Source organism: Rhinatrema bivittatum, chromosome 2 (assembly GCF_901001135.1).
Source record: "Rhinatrema bivittatum chromosome 2, aRhiBiv1.1, whole genome shotgun sequence".
Lineage (NCBI taxonomy): Eukaryota > Metazoa > Chordata > Amphibia > Gymnophiona > Rhinatrematidae > Rhinatrema > Rhinatrema bivittatum.
Genome location: NC_042616.1, coordinates 599,614,817 through 599,631,231, shown reverse-complemented (window position 1 = coordinate 599,631,231; position 16,415 = coordinate 599,614,817). Strand labels below are relative to the sequence as shown.

General features: G+C 45.3%; 1 protein-coding gene across 3 annotated transcripts in view; it reads left to right on the top strand.

Annotated features, from left to right (window-relative positions):
• The first annotated feature begins 9,400 nt into the window (after window positions 1-9,400).
• The window catches only part of ANKRD29 (ankyrin repeat domain 29), a 143,816-nt gene continuing 136,801 nt past the window's right edge, over window positions 9,401-16,415 (top strand). For all 3 annotated transcript variants that reach the window (XR_003854784.1, XM_029591135.1, XM_029591134.1), the window contains exon 1: window positions 9,401-9,588. Coding sequence is in view for 2 of the 3 variants with exons in the window: in XM_029591135.1 (XP_029446995.1) it covers window positions 9,577-9,588 (12 nt within the window). In the remaining variant the exon portion in view is untranslated. The remainder of the gene's footprint in view (window positions 9,589-16,415) is intronic.

The window sequence follows — 16,415 nt, the reverse complement described above, 5'->3', positions numbered from 1 at the left end:
GGTAAGTATTGTATGTGATAGTAAAAGGGGTGTGGTTTATGCAAATATTCATTTTATTGCAATTTGCACTAATTACCTATGCAAAGAGCTAAGTTAGTGCAAATTGCAATAACATTATCAGAATTTGTGATAGGAGCCAGACCTGTTATATTCCCCACATATAACCACAGAGAGAGAGAGAGAGAGAGAGAGAGAGAGAGAATGCAGCCATAATGTCATCTCCCTAGATAGGTATTTGTATCCCTATGGTAGTCCCACCTAGTAACTCGAGGTGAGGGTTAGGTATCAGTGTAGGGGGTTAGGGGCCCCTTTGACATTCAATGTTAGATGTACGAACAGAACAGTGGTCTCTTGTGAACATTTGATGACCCTCGGAGTGAGGACACTCACTCCAAGATGAGATTTGTACAATGTTCTCTCCACCTAGCTTGATCAAGCTAGGTGGAGAGAACATTGTACAAATCTCATCTTGGAGTGAGTGTCCTCACTCCGAGGGTCATCAAATGTTCACAAGAGAAGAACATAAGAACATAAGAAAATGCCATACTGGGTCAGACCAAGGGTCCATCAAGCCCAGCATCCTGTTTCCAACAGTGGCCAATCCAGGCCAAAAGAACCTGGCAAGTACCCAAAAACTAAGTCTATTCCATGTAACCATTGCTAATGGCAGTGGCTAATCTGAACAATTTTGTGTCATCTGCAAATTTGATTATCTCACTCGTCGTATTTCTTTCCAGATCATTTATAAATATATTGAAAAGTAAGGGTCCCAATACAGATCCCTGAGGCACTCCACTGTCCACTCCCTTCCACTGAGAAAATTGCCCATTTAATCCTACTCTCTGTTTCCTGTCTTTTAGCCAGTTTGCAATCCACGAAAGGACATCGCCACCTATCCCATGACTTTTTACTTTTCCTAGAAGCCTCTCATGAGGAACTTTGTCAAATGCCTTCTGAAAATCCAAGTATACTATATCTACTGGTTCACCTTTATCCACATGTTTATTAACTCCTTCAAAAAAGTGAAGCAGATTTGTGAGGCAAGACTTGCCCTGGGTAAAGCCATGCTGACTTTGTTCCATTAAACCATGTCTTTCTATATGTTCTGTGATTTTGATGTTTAGAACACTTTCCACTATTTTTCCTGGCACTGAAGTCAGGCTAACCGGTCTGTAGTTTCCCGGATCGCCCCTGGAGCCCTTTTTAAATATTGGGGTTACATTTGCTATCCTCCAGTCTTCAAGTACAATGGATGATTTTAATGATAAGTTACAAATTTTTACTAATAGAACTGAAATTTCATTTTTTAGTTCCTTCAGAACTCTGGGGTGTATACCATCCGGTCCAGGTGATTTACTACTCTTCAGTTTGTCAATCAGGCCTACCACATCTTCTAGGTTCACTGTGATTTGATTCAGTCCATCTGAATCATTACCCATGAAAACCTTCTCCATTACGGGTACCTCCCCAGCATCCTCTTCAGTAAACACCGAAGCAAAGAAATCATTTAATCTCTCTGCGATGGCCTTATCCTCTCTAAGTGCCCCTTTAACCCCTCGATCATCTAACGGTCCAACTGACTCCCTCACAGGCTTTCTGCTTCGGATATATTTAAAAAAGTTTTTACTGTGAGTTTTTGCCTCTACAGCCAACTTCTTTTCAAATTCTCTCTTAGCCTGTCTTATCAATGTCTTACATTTAACTTGCCAATGTTTATGCTTTATCCTATTTTCTTCTGTTGGATCCTTCTTCCAATTTTTGAATGAAGATCTTTTGGCTAAAATAGCTTCTTTCACCTCCCCTTTTAACCATGCCGGTAATCGTTTTGCCTTCTTTCCACCTTTCTTAATGTGTGGAATACATCTGGACTGTGCTTCTAGAATGGTATTTTTTAACAATGACCACGCCTCTTGGACATTTTTTACTTTTGTAGCTGCTCCTTTCAGTTTTTTTCTAACAATTTTTCTCATTTTATCAAAGTTTCCCTTTTGAAAGTTTAGCACGAGAGCCTTGGATTTGCACACTGTTCCTTTTCCAGTCATTAAATCAAATTTGATCATATTATGATCACTATTGCCAAGCGGCCCCACCACCGTTACCTCTCTCACCAAGTCCTGTGCTCCACTGAGAATTAGATCTAAAATTGCTCCCTCTCTTGTCGGTTCCTGAACCAATTGCTCCATAAAGCTATCATTTATTCCATCCAGGAACGTTATCTCTCTAGTGTGACCCGATGATACATTTTCCCAGTCTATATTGGGGTAATTGAAGTCTCCCATTATTACTGCACTACCAATTTGGTTAGCTTCCCTAATTTCTCTTAGCACACACTTCCCCTGAGAAGCGAGTTGGAGCAGATAGAGGTACAATAGTCTTGACCGTCACTTCAGGCGGTGTAACTTCTTTACATGTGGTGGTAGATGAATTCATCTGTGCGTGCAGCTGATTAAATGCAGCAGTCAAAGTCTCCAGCGTGTTCTGTTGTTCAGAGATTCCCTGGGCCAGGCCTGGCATGGCCTGCAATGAGGTGAGCTGAACCAAATCCTTGGAGTTAGCAATCTGTTAGGGTGTTAAGGTGTTTGGGTGGATTCTTAGGTACTGTGGCAGATGACTACACCCACAGGGTGGAGCCCCGTAGGGAACACAGTACTGGGCTAGACTCAGGACACACAAACACTGAATTGTCTTTTATATAGTAGATGTAAGCCACCAGAGGTGGCAATAGTGAGCAGGTTCTGAAGTAGCAGTCTAGGGACCCTTGGCAGAGGGACCCTTCTCATCAAGTTGGTATAGGGAGGTTCCGGTGTAGGGTTCTCAGCATGACAAAGCTGTAGATGAGACAGACTGAGAATTAGATTACTCACTAGATGGTAGCTGTGATGTAGAAGGTTTCCACCAGGCAGAAGGAAATGGTTCCAGGCACTGAGGCAGAGAGAACAGGCCCTCGAGGAGCGAGTACCTGATCCCAGTAAGGCACTTGAAAGAAGAAGAAGGGCCCCCGAGGAGCAAGTACCCAGGCTAGTAGTTACCCCAAAGGGCAGAAAGAAAGCTTCCAGCGGCTGCACGGAAGCGGCAGAGCAGCGTAGACCGGAGGAGTCCAATCCGAAATCTAGTCCTTTCCAGTCATTGCTAACTCAATTAGCTAGCAAAAGCGGGCAAGCTAAATACCTGGATGTTGTGACGTCATTCAAGGGGAACGCCCCCGAGGTTCGCGCCATAGTCAGAATAAAGATGTGGGTACGCGCGCACCCTAGTAGGCCCTTGGGAGGAACATGGCAGAAGGCAATGCCATAGCTGTTCCGGGGACGCCGGAGAGGGCGGCTTGCAGATGTGGCGGTAGCCATTTTCCCAAGGTAAGCGGGAGGAGCAGAGAATAAGGTGAGGCATACGGGGTGAAGCCATCTGAGACCGACAGATGCAACAGGGAGAAGACCCTGTAGATGTAGCAGGATGCGAGTTGATAGCAAATTCTGCCCAAGGCAGTAGTTCAGCCCAGTCGCTCTGTCTTGACTTGACACAGGATTGCAGAAATTGTTTCAGCGTTCTGTTCATTCTTTCAGTCTGTCCATTAGACTGAGGGTGGTAAGCGGAGGTTAAGTCCAAGGCGAAATCAAATTTTTGACATAAAGCTCTCCAAAATTTAGCAGTGAATTGTACTCCTCTGTCGGATAGAATATGCTTAGGCATCCCATGAAGGCGGAAGATGTGTTTAATGAAGAGTTTCGCTAACTCCACATCGGAGGGTAATCCTGGTAACTCTACAAAATGTGCCATTTTGGAGAAGCGGTCAACTGTGACCCAAATGGTGTTGTTTCATTGGATGGTGGCAAGTCTACCACAAAATCGGTTGCTATATGTGTCCAGGGTTCATCCGGCGCTTGTAGAGGTTGTAACAAACCCCAAGGACGTCCAGCTGGCAGCTTTTGCTTGGAGCAAACAGCACAGGAACCCACATAAGCTTGTACATCCTTTTTCATGGTTGGCCACCAGTAGTACCGCTGTAACATTGCCAAAGTACAACTCTGTCCTGGATGGCCGGCCAGACGGGAATCATGCGCCAACTTCAACAGCTTCTTCATTTGATTTCTGGCCACAACCGTCTTCCCAGCGGGTACCACATGAGTGGTTGCATGAACCACTCTCCCAGGGTCAATGATGGACGGAGTTCGTCTGGCACATCCTGAGGGGAGAAGGATCGCGACAAGGCATCAGCCCGAGTGTTCTTCTCTCCTGGACGATACTTCAAAAGGAAGTCAAATCTGTTAAAGAACAGGGACCATCTTGCTTGATGGTGATTGAGTCATTGAGCACGTCTGAGGTACTCCAAATTCTTGTGATCGGTGTACACTACTATTTGGTGTTGTGCGCCTTCCAGCCAAGGACGCCACTCCTCAAAGGCCAGCTTGATTGTGAGTAACTCTTTTCCTTCGATTCCATAATTTCTTTCAGCAGACGAGAACTGCCTTGAGAAGAAGGAGCAAGGATGGAGCACATTAGATTCACTATACTGGCTTAAAACCGCTCCCACACCAATGTATGATGCATCGACCTCAATGATGAATAGGCGATATGGGTCAGGATGGCGGAGGCACGGCTTCTTTTGAAAAGCCTCTTTGAGCATCAGAAAGGCTGATATGGCTTATGGAGACCAGTTGGCAGGATTGGCTCCCTTTCTGGTCATAGCAGTTAGAGGTACTGTCAATGATGAGTAGTTTTTGATAAAGGAATGATAGTAATTAGTGAAGCCCAAGAAGCAGCGCAGTGCCTTCAGGTCTGTAGATTGGGGCCAATCCCGGATACTTTCTAATTTCTTGGGGTCCATCAGAAACCCTTTCTTAGAAACAATGTAACCCAGGAAGGGTTCAGACTTCCTGTGGAATTCGCACTTTTCAAGCTTTGCGTATAGGTGGTACTCAAGCAGGCGTCTTAAAACTTACTTGACATCCTCTTGATGAGTTTGCAGATCTTGAGAGAAGATCAGAATATCATCAAGATATACTACTACGCATTGATATAGTAAGTCCTGTAAAATGTCGTTCATCATATTTTGAAAGACTGCAGGTGCGTTACTCAAAACGAAGGGCATGACGAGATATTTGAAGTGTCTATCACGGGTGTTAAAAGCAGTCTTCCATTCGTCTCCCTCACGAATATGCACCAAGTTGTAAGCCCCTTTAAGGTCCAGTTTGGAGAATATCTTGGCTCCTTGGAGCCTGTCAAACAGTTCAGAAATTAAGGGCAAGGGATACCAGTCCTTGATGGTAATCTCATTCAGACCTCTGTAGTCAATGCAGGGGTGTAAGGTTCCATCTTTCTTCCATACAAAAAAGAAGCCTGCACCAGCAGGAGATTTGGAAGATCTGATGAATCCCTTTTGAAGGTTCTCTTGTATGTAGGCAGACATGGCCTTAGTCTCAGCTACAGAAAGAGGATAAACTCTTCCTTTGGGAGGCTCCGAATTGGGTTTCAGGTTTATAGCGCAGTCAAAAACTCTGTGCGGTGGAAGTATATCTGCTGCTTGTTTTGAGAAAACATCCTGGAAAGAGGCGTATTGTGGAGGTAAGCCAGGTAACGATGGTGTAGTGGGCATGCAAATGAGCGGTGAAACTTCCGGAGGCACTGACCATGACAGTCAGGCCCCCACCGGGACAATTCCAACGTGGCCCAATTAAATTCTGGCATATAATCTTGTAGCCAAGGCAGTCCAAGTACCACCGGGTGCATGGCCTTTTCCAATACGAGAAATGAGATGGATTCAGAGTGTAGAGCTCCGGTGCGCAGGCCAACGGCCTGGGTACTCAATGAAACTTCTCCAGGAAGTGGTTTCCCATGAATAGAAGACAATAGCAATGGCTTAGCTATTGATGTGGTAGGAATCCGTAGATGTTCTACTAAGCATTTCAAGATAAAATTATCTCCGGCTCTAGAATCAATGAGAGCGAGAGTCTGAAATTCAAGACCTCCACAGAGCAGAGAGACTGGTAGAGATAATGGAGGAGTAGGAGAGGTGAGGCCTAAGATAAGTCCTCCTGCAGATCCTAGGCCTGTCAGTTTCCTGGTCAGATGGGACAGGTTTGGATGGCGTGGCCTGATTGGCCACAGTACATGCATAACCCCATGCGTTTACAAAAACGTCTCTCCTTGGAAGTTAAATGGCTTCGGCCTAGTTGCAAAGGCTCTTCCTCTTCTAAGGGGGCAGACGGTAGACTTGAAGCAATAGGCACAGGTTTAGGATGGTTAGCCCCCGCAGTGGACTTTCATGGACTCTTAGCATCCTGAGTTCGGTCTTGAATACAGCGGTCAATTCTCCCGGCCAGTTCCATCAGAGACTAAAGGGTATCAGGCAAATCACGAGCCACCAATTCGTCCTTTAAGCGAGAGTTAAGGCCCTCCATGAAGATAGCATGTAGACATCCACTGTCCCAATGCAGTTCGGATGCTAAAGTCTTGAATTCGATCACATAGTCTGTGAGCGGCTTATTACCTTGCTGGAGATTAAGCAAAGCAGATCCAGCGACGGTCTGGCGAGCCAGGTCATGAAAGACAGACTTGAAAAGTTTTAGAAATCCTGGTAGGTCATTCAGGATAGGATCTTCACATTCCCATAATGTTGAAGCCCAAGCCAAGGCTCGTCCTTCTAGAAAAGATAGGATGTAAGTGGTCTTGGATGCTTCTGTGGGAAAGAGAGTAGGCTGTAAAGAAAAATGCAATCCTGCATTGATTAACAAACCCTCTACACATCTTTGCTTCACCCGTGAAGCGGGTAGGCATGGATAAGGGTACCGTGGTCTTGGTGGTCCCCACTGGAGACAGCAATTCTTTCACTGGAGTTGCTGAAGTATTCAGTTGAGCATGCAACTGATTAAGGCAGTAGCTAGGCTTTCCTGTAATCCGCTGGGCTAGGCCAGGAATGGCCTGCAAGGCCGCGAGCTGAGCCGAGTCCATGGAGATAGCAACCTATTGGGTTTGTGGCATAGTGTGGACTCTTAGTCGCAGTGGTGATGACTCCTCCCACAGGGAGGGGCCCCGTGGGGAACTACAGTGATAGGCTAGACTCAGAGAGCAGACAATTGAGATGAAAAGCTTTATTGTACTGCTGTAGATAGATAGTAATTGTGCAGGAAGGAATGGCACTGAAGCAGGGCCGCCATCAGGGCAGTATTCTTGGGCCTGCAGTATGGGGCCCCAGGATCTACTGCCACATATGGGGGCCCGCCGCAGCCGCCAGGCGGCAGGTGCGCTTGGGGGATGTATTAGTTCATGGCAAAGAGGCCCACTAAGGCTCTCTCCGACAGTCTGTCGCCCAGGGGCCTACTGAAACCTGGAGCCGGCCCTGGGTGCGGGCCCCAGAGAAGGGAGAGAATCAATGCTATGCGTGTCTTTTAGACACGCATAGCATTGATTTACAGAGCACCGCAGACAGAGACTCGTCCGCGCGCTCTGTCCTGCCAGCGTTCACTGTCTGACGCGGCTGTGACGTCACCGCCGCGTCAGACAGTATGCGCCGGCAAAGCGCGCGGGCCGTCGCTGTCTGCTTGCTGTATGGGGCCTCAAAATTCCTGATGGCGGCCCTGCACTGAAGTTCAGCAATGTGCCAATATGCTCAGACAGTTTCAGATGTAGAAGTCTCACCCGCATGTACAAGGTTGGTAGTGTTCCACAGAGCAGGATAACCTGAACCTGGTGGGTAGAAATGGAGAGCTGGAACCTAGAGGTATTCACTGAAGAGTAGTGCAGGAATCCTCCTGGTAGATGATGAAGGTGGGACCCGAGGTCCGTGGTGCAGGATACTCCGAGCTGGGTAGGCCCTCAAGGAGCGCATATGATCCTGAAATGAGAAGAGAGACCCCCGAGGAGCAGTTGTCTGAATTAGTAGTAGAAACCCCGAAGGGTAGTTGGAAGTGAGAGGCCCCCGAGGAGCAGGAGCCCAGAGCTTCTTCAGGAGCGAGATACCCCGGAGAGTAGTGAGGAGTCTAAGCGTGCAGCTTAAAAGCGGTCAGAGTAGCTAAACCGAAGTCCTTGCTAACTCATTCGTTAGGAGCAGAGCGGAGGCTTAAATACCCGGAGGTATTGACGTCATGCGGTGGAGACACCCCCAAGGTTCCCGCCATGACGTGTAGATAAGCGTAGGCAGCGTACGCGCGTGTGCCCTAGGAGGCCACGGGAAGGAGCATGGCAGACAGAGACACCCATACTGAGTTGGAGATGCCAAGGGTTTCAGCACTCGGCACTGGAGGCAGCCGTCTTACCCATGGAGGAGGAGAAGGGTAAAAAAGAGGTGAGGCAGAGCGGTCGCAGCCATATGCGACCGACGGGCGCAACACAACCTTTCCCCTCCAGACAGCAGATCAGAGAAGAGCCCTCTACTCCAGGCAGCAGGTGAAGTCCAAGGTTGGACAAGATGGGGGGAGGGGAGTGCCTGTAGCAGGCAGCTGACTGGCTCTTCTTTGCTCTCCTCTCCTGTCAGCTCCAACCTCACCCACTCCTGTCCTCCGCTCTTGCTGTTTGCAAATGGGACAGAAGGGAGGAGAAGGGGAAGTATGTAGTAGAGAAAACTCTCTGATCCCTGCTCCAGCTACTCCCCTTCTGTCTGTGCAGCAAACAGCAGAAAGGTCAGGTCAGGAGAGGAAAGGGACGCTGGGACAGAATGGCTCTTTTCTGTAGAACAGAACAGAAAAGAGCTCTGGTCCATCCCGTCTGTCCTCTGCAGTACAACTCAGTTGCCATGTGGCCCAGAGGTCAAGAGCTATATTTTGCACATGAAAGAGCTGTGCATGGGACTCCCGAGCCCTAGGTTGGCCACTACTGGCCAAGTAGTTAGGCCAAGGCAGTGTAAAATAGAGGAATGTGCCATTTTTGCTACAGCACCCCCAGCTAAAGGCTGTTGTATTGTTTGCTCCTGCTTGTTTATCTGGACCTTTAGTTTGGATTTTGAGAGCGTAAAAGTCGTTCATTTTAGTTTTGAGACAGGGGCTTATCATACCCGTGTCCTCTTTCTTTAAAAGAAACGTTGTTTATAAGAATGTTGGTGCTCTGCCCACCTCGCTGCTCAATACTTTAACAGAACATGTGAAATCTATGTGACCTGAGAGCACACGTGGTGTGCTGTATGATATACGTAACTATGCCAGCACTCGACATATATACTCTGGCTACCTTTCAGTGGCATTTAGATGCACCTCACCCAGCTTGTGGCTCCAGTCTCTGCAGGCTGTGCAATGCCACAGATTATACCCATCCCTGCTTGTCTTCTTCTGTGTCGATTGCTGAACGTTTTGATGTTGGCACGAGGAGCAGATTGTGTGTGTGTGTGTGTGTGTGTGTGTGTTGCTGTGAGTGGTGCAGAGAAGGGGGGGGGTGGGGGAGGGGGAGCGTCTCACTGGGGAGTAGCAAGCGCTGCCCTGACAGCTTGCGGCTGACACCGCTGCAGAAGGCTGCGAGTCGTGCTGCATGCGGGTCCTCCCTCCCTGAGAGCGGCTTTCCAAGCTTCCCTTTTCAAAATGGAACGAGGGCAGGAAACTACCAGGCAGGAAATTTAGCAGCCTTCCCTTCTCCGTTGATCTGGAGCCCAGCAGGATGTCTTTCAAGGTAACCCCCACCTCCCCCGATTTCTCCCGTTGTGTTGGAGGGGCTGCTCGTCCGAGCTCCAGGCCTGGCTCCTGGGCGGGAGTTGTCCCAGATCCCCCGGGCCTGCTCCCTTGCTGTGGGTGCGATAATCAGCAGTTCCGTTTCACCTCTTTGATCCGCAGGGATGAGTCGCCTTTGCTGCTGACCTGCATTTTTTTTTTTTTATCCCCACCTGCCCTTCTTTCTCAAAAATTGAATAGTTGTATTGCCATTTGCTTAGAATTTGAAGATGTGCTGTCTTGGTAATTTCCCCACTCACGTGCTGTAGATTCCAGCAATCTGCTGTATTTAGACGGCTGAGATCTCCGCTTGATTAAATGACTTTTCCCAGTTACGTCCTAGTAGCACAGGACGTTAGTCATTGTCAGAAGGAGCTGCCGGAAGACGCGTGCCATGCTTGGTACAGCAGCTCCTTCCTTCCTCCTTTCCTCGCATCTTGCTTAATATTTGAATGTCATGATTGTGGCAGCATTTCCATGCACAGGTCCAGACAAAGCTGAAATTCAGCTGTTTTATACTGGCTTTGAAAAATAAAAACAGTTATAGGGTGGGGAAAAAAGCTTAGTGTCTCTGATTACAGAAACAGCGTTCTTACTTAATGCTTTTTATCCAAAAGAGTTCCACCAACAGGATTATTTTTACCTCTTTACGAGAGCTTAACCCTTTTATTAACCTCAGGAAAATGGAAAACAGACAATCCTACTGGGATTTGCACTTGAGGACTGCTGGCTTTGCACAATTGTCCTAGTCACATTATTGTGTTGGCACCTGTTCGTTTTAATTTTAAACAAAACATTGGCTTTAGATTTCTGCAGATTAATAGAAATGTGAACATGTCCTTTTTTCGCTGTTAAAAGAGGCACAATCTCCTGCAAATCCACATCTTTGTCTCTTCCCTTTGGCCCTCAAGCAAAACAAGTTGTCATTTTTACTAAAGGCTATAGCAGAAAGTACAGGGATCAGAAAAGAAAGCAAACCTGTGCCCAGTATTTGAAGTTCATGCTCGGTTTCCACAGATGTTTGGAAGTTTATTTCTTTGCTTGCTGTTCTGTTTTTGCCAGGACTTGGAAGGTTGAAATATCTGGAGGAGCATCACTTCTCTGACTTTGTTCAGTCTGTAGATGGAAGGGGGAATTTTGGAAGTCAGCCATGATTAGAAAAGAAAGATGTAGATAGAGTGAGCTTTAAAGTGCATATAGCATACACAAAATCAAGGAAATTTATTTTTAAAAATATCTGATGATTTCAAGGTAGTGAAGCAGTGCAACAAGGCAGTGGTCTGAGCTGGAAAGATGCTAGGGTGCATAGGGAGATGTGTAGCTAGTAGAAAACAGGAAGTGATTAGGCCATTGCACAGATTGTTGAAGAGGCCTCACCTGGAGTATTGAGTCTGGTTCTGGAGGCCATACCTCCAGAAGGACATTGACAGACTGAAGGCAATCTAGAAAAAGGCTGCCAAAATGGGGCAGGGTCTATACCAAAAGCCCTGTGAGATCTCACTTAAGGATTTAAATATATATCTATGCTAGAAGAGAGACAGAGGGAAGATGCAATAAAGATATTCAAATACATGAACAGTGTTAATGATGCACAGAAAATAAGCCTTTGCAAACAGAAGGAAAATTCTGGAACAGGAGGCAATAAGATGAGACTCTCAGGCAGTAAACTCAGGAAATATTTGTTCACAAAAACGGTGGTGGATGCATGGAATACACTCCTGGAGTGGGTGGTGGTAATCAAAACAGTGATGATTTTAAAAGGGCATGAGGGAAGCACAGAAAAAAAGTTAATTGCAAAAAAAATGAAGAACTAGAAAAAGCGTGACCAAGCAGTACATGTTTAAGTGTTGAAAGCGCCTTTCTCAGTTGATTCAACAAGTGTAGGGGCTGCCAGAATAGACGACAGAGTATATGAACGATAAGAAGTCCTAGCACAAATGCAGGCAACCAGACAGCCAGGTCTGTCTCACAGGCTGTGATGACAGAATTAACTAGCAGCTGAGTCTGTCTGACAGGCTGTAAATACAGTAATAACTAAAAATGGAGGCACTCTCACAGCCGTGTCTGGCAGGTTAAGAATGGATCCTAGGAGGCCAAAGGCTATGCTAATGGTAACTATTTAGCTTATTCTAAAGCTTTGTAAAGGGACATGGGAAAAAAGAGGTGATGGGTAGGACAGAAGTCATAATCTGGTATGCTCATTTGACTAAATAGAGTCCTGGATTAGGAGATATATTTTACAGGCAGCTGGGATATATCCTTGTGGTATGGACAGGAGTAACTGAGAAGACTGGAAAAGCTGTTTGATCTTTTTTCCGCCATCATCTGCTATGTTACTTTTTAATTTTATTATTGAAAAAGATTATTATTGGGAGAAAGACCCCGGCATGAAAAGCAAGGAAACAAGGAGTCCTGGGGAGGTGAGAGCAGCTGCCGGTCATCAGATTGCTGAGTTCAGGCAGGTGGAAGGAACGCTGCCGACTTCTACCTACTGACATCATCATCCTTGTGTCTGGTGCCCATAAAGACCTGTAAGCCCATGGCGCGCTGCCGTCGGCGCGCAGCCTAAGGGATGAGCATAAGGAGCTTGCCCCTTGGGGAGTCTCAGGAGGATTCCACCGACCTCTGAGGAGTTCATTTGTTGTTTGTATTTTGACCTCTTCGATTTGATTATGCAAGTGATTTGATTTTGGCTGCCTTATGAGTAAGAAAAAAAAGGGCTGAAATATGTATTTTGCTGCAGCTATTGCTGCTTCTGGACTTTTGGATTCTTGGGTTATTCCATCTACCAGCCAAGACAGAGGTGCTCTTGAAGGTGTACCGAGTGTGGAGTCTTTGTGTCTCCTCTGAGCAATGCGTGCTTTTTAAGCCCTTAAGGCTGGAATCCCCCTTCACAACCTCCTTTAAATACTGTATCTTCCAAAGATGCCTAGCTGACTCTTCCTGATATTGGTGAGGCAGGTGCAGTGGCTGGGATTGGTTCAGGAGAGACCCTTAATATTAGATCTTTCATGGAATTGGTAGAGGGAGGGCTTTTTTCTTCTCTGACTTAATCAGAATGTTTAAGACTTCTGGGATTGATGAAAGGCTGTTGTTTTTTTCTTTCTCACCTCTCCCAGCTCCTGTGTCATTAGCAGATGAATACTAATATTTCCTCTAAGAATATATTTCTTTAGATGATTTGGCTTCTTCACTGCAGCAAGCTAAAGGTATTCTCGAGGGATGTGTGGTTAATCTCTGTAAATTTTCTGTTGATGCTTCTGCTCAGATTGAATATCATAAACCGTTATTGGATAATCATGCTACCCTATTGAGTTCCCTCTCTAATCAGGTTTCAGATGTTTTGGGGTTTTTTTAATCTCTTTATTTAAGAACAGAAACATGAACAAACATAGGCATAAGATGAATAGCATGTACATGTCTCAGAACACTTGGTCCCAAGGAAAACCATACATAAACAATAATATTCCAGGCCAAATATCAAACAATAAGGATCTATTCACTCATCTGTACAAGAGGCATTTCTCTATTTCCAGTAAGTCCCCCATATGGATTCATAATGCATTGATTTAACGTGAAGGGCATGGGAAATACGTTCCATAATTGCAATTTCTGACACCACCTGCCGCCAGCATGCAGACTGTGGCACCGATTTCCAAAAAATGCGATGGTAAATCCTTGCAGCGTGTATTAAGCATGCTATAAGTATCCGAGTCCACTTGTTCATGGACCTTCTTCCCATTGAGCCAATAAACAAAAGGGTGCAATAAGCTGAATGCCAAAATTAGTGATTAGCAAAACTGTATCTTAAAACTGTATCTTGCACTTGCAACTGAAAAGTAGTTACAATCGGGCAGTCCCACCACCTAAATAGATAAGATGCTGGTGTACCACAACCTCTCCAACACAGCGGACTAGCAACATATGTTCTGTGTAGGGGACGAAAGATCAATTCCCGAACTTTATTACATGTAGATAAACGTAGAGTAGCATGCCACATGTCACTCCAATCATCATCATCAAGTGTAAGAGACAAATCTGAATTCCTTTTGAGGTTTCAGACGTTTCATCTCTTCAAAGTGCTGAAATGTTTGAAAACTCTTTTAGATATAGAAATTTACATTTTGTTAATTTCCCCAGTAATAGATTTGTGACATCCTATGAGATGTTTAAAAAATATTTGACTGTGATTTTGAATATATTACCTCAGACTATGTCTCCTGTGCATAAAGTATATTATATTCCTTCTCAAAAATGTGTGGCTGTTTCTCAAGAAGGTGACGTAGATATTTTAACTTCTACTGCTAGGTTACATGTCTCAGCTTTATTAGAAAGTTCTCAGGATGATGTAGTGGTTAGGGAAACCCTGACTGTGACTTTTGCCTTAGAAATGGACAGGAATCAGTTATTGAAGCTTTTCTTTTGAAATAGATCCTCCTTTGTAGGAGGAAAAGTGAATGTTGTCCCAGATCTTTCTAAATATACTCAGGTACAGAGGAAGTCTTTTTTGAAATCAAAATCCGAAGGCCTTGACCTGGGAGCTTCTTACTTTCTTAAGTTTCTCTGTAAGTGTGTGATTGTATATCAGGAGAATAAGTTTATTGTTTATGAACCTGCACAATTAAAAAGATTTCTTGAGGATAAACCTAGGTCAGTTTAGAAAACCGAGTTTAAATTGGGTTTTTTTTGTGAAGGAACTACCAAATTTATAATGTTAACTTGCTATTCTGGGAACATCTGTCTGCCCATTTATGGACTTTTGTTTTCTTATGATATTATTATTTTTGATGTACTATTTTATTTCCTCTGTTTTTATTTACTTGTCATAAAGGGAACTTTGCATGTACTGCAAGATTTTGTTTGTACTAATGTGAAAATGAATAAATAGTTACAAAAAAGAAAATAAATTGACTCTATATTTTGTAAGTTAAAGACAGCTATAATTTCACTAAATCCATGTCCTAAGGTGATGTTTTTAATGCTCACGATGTGTTATTACCTACCTTGCTAAAGGGAGTTTTCCCTAGCACATTGAGAAAAGCTATTGTATGACCAGTACTTTAAAAGGGTAAATTACCCATTAATGCTATTTCTATGATTATTGGATACTTGATTAATCGCAAATCTTAAACCAATTAATCATCATTAATGCTTGTTCTAGTTATAGACCAATTCCAAATCTGTTAGCCAAGCATTTAGGAAAGGTTGTTCTGATCCAATTAACTGAATTTCTTGACAATCATGAGGTATTGAGTTGAGTTCCCAGCAAAGTGGGTTTCATCATGAACACGGTACAGAGACAGTGTTAATTTTCAGTTTTAGATTTTTTGTTACAAGAGCTAGATCAGGGTCATGCAGTAATTGCGGACATTTTGGATCTTTCTTCAGCATTTGAGCTGATTAATCAGAATATCCTATTGGCCAGGCTTGCATGATTTGGAATTGGAGGTGCTGTATAATTCATTTCGTTTGAATCCGATCTGCTGGAGAGAATGCAGCAGGTTATGATTGGTCAGCAATCCTCTAATTGGCTTTCAACACAGGCTGGTTTACTGCATGGTTCTGCCCTGAGTACATCTTTATTTAATATCTACCTACAGCCGATTTGTCAACTCTTAGATAGTTTTGTTATCTTTTATAAGATTATATGCAGATTTTATACAGTTGGTTTTCCCTGTAGATGCTGACCCAAAGATTACTCTTGTATGGGTTGAAAAATGTTTTTTGGATAGTCAGGCCTGGTGTAGAGAAAATCATTGGATCATGAATCTGTTGCGTCCGTTGGTCGCAGAAGGCTGCGCCCTCTGCCTCACCTCTCTTTTCTCTTTCTCTGCTCCATTGGGCAAGATGGCTGCCTCCGCCTCTCCTTGCCGGTCTCTCCAGCGTTCTCAGTCCAGCATGGGCGATTGCGTTCACCATTTTCCCTCTGAGGTCACCTAGGGCACACGCGCGTGTTGGCTCGCCTCTTGAATACGTCATGGCGGGAACCTCGAAGGCGTCCTCACCACATGATGTCACTACCTCCGGGTATTTAGCTTCCGCTCTCCATTCCAGCTACGAGTTAGCAAGGAATCTCCCTGCTGATCTCTGCCTGCTACCAGACGCCGTCGTTCTGTGTACCTCGCTACGGAATGACTTAGGTACCCGCTCCTCGGAGGCCTTGTCTCGCTCTTATCTTCAAGGACTCTCAAGGTACCCACTCCTCGGGGGCCTTGCCTCGCTCCTTCTTACCTCCGGGGTTACCAGCTACCACAAGGATGCCTAGGGTACCCGCTCCTTGGGGACCTTGCTCCGTCCTGGACCTCCGTCCTCGGGGGGGGGGGGAGGGTCTCTCTACACCAGCTTCCAGCCTCAGAGTGACTAGGGAGCACTCCATGAAGTTAGCTTCATGGAGGGCACTAGGGGGCACTAGGGACACTCCATGAAGTTAGCTTCATGGAGGGCACTAGGGGCACTCCATGAAGTTAGCTTCCAGCCTCAGAGTGACTAGGGGGCAGTCCATGAAGTTAGCATGCGGCACATTTAAAACTAATCGGAGAAAGTTCTTTTTCACTCAATGCACAATTAAACTCTGGAATTTGTTGCCAGAGGATGTGGGTAGTGCAGTTAGTATAGCTGTGTTTAAAAAAGGATTGGATACGTTCTTGGACGAGAAGTCCATTACCTGCTATTAATTAAGTTGACTTAGATAATAACCACCGCTATTACTAGCAACGATAACATGGAATAGACTTAGTATTTGGGTACTTGCCAGGTTCTTATGGCCTGGATTGGCCACTGTTGGAAACA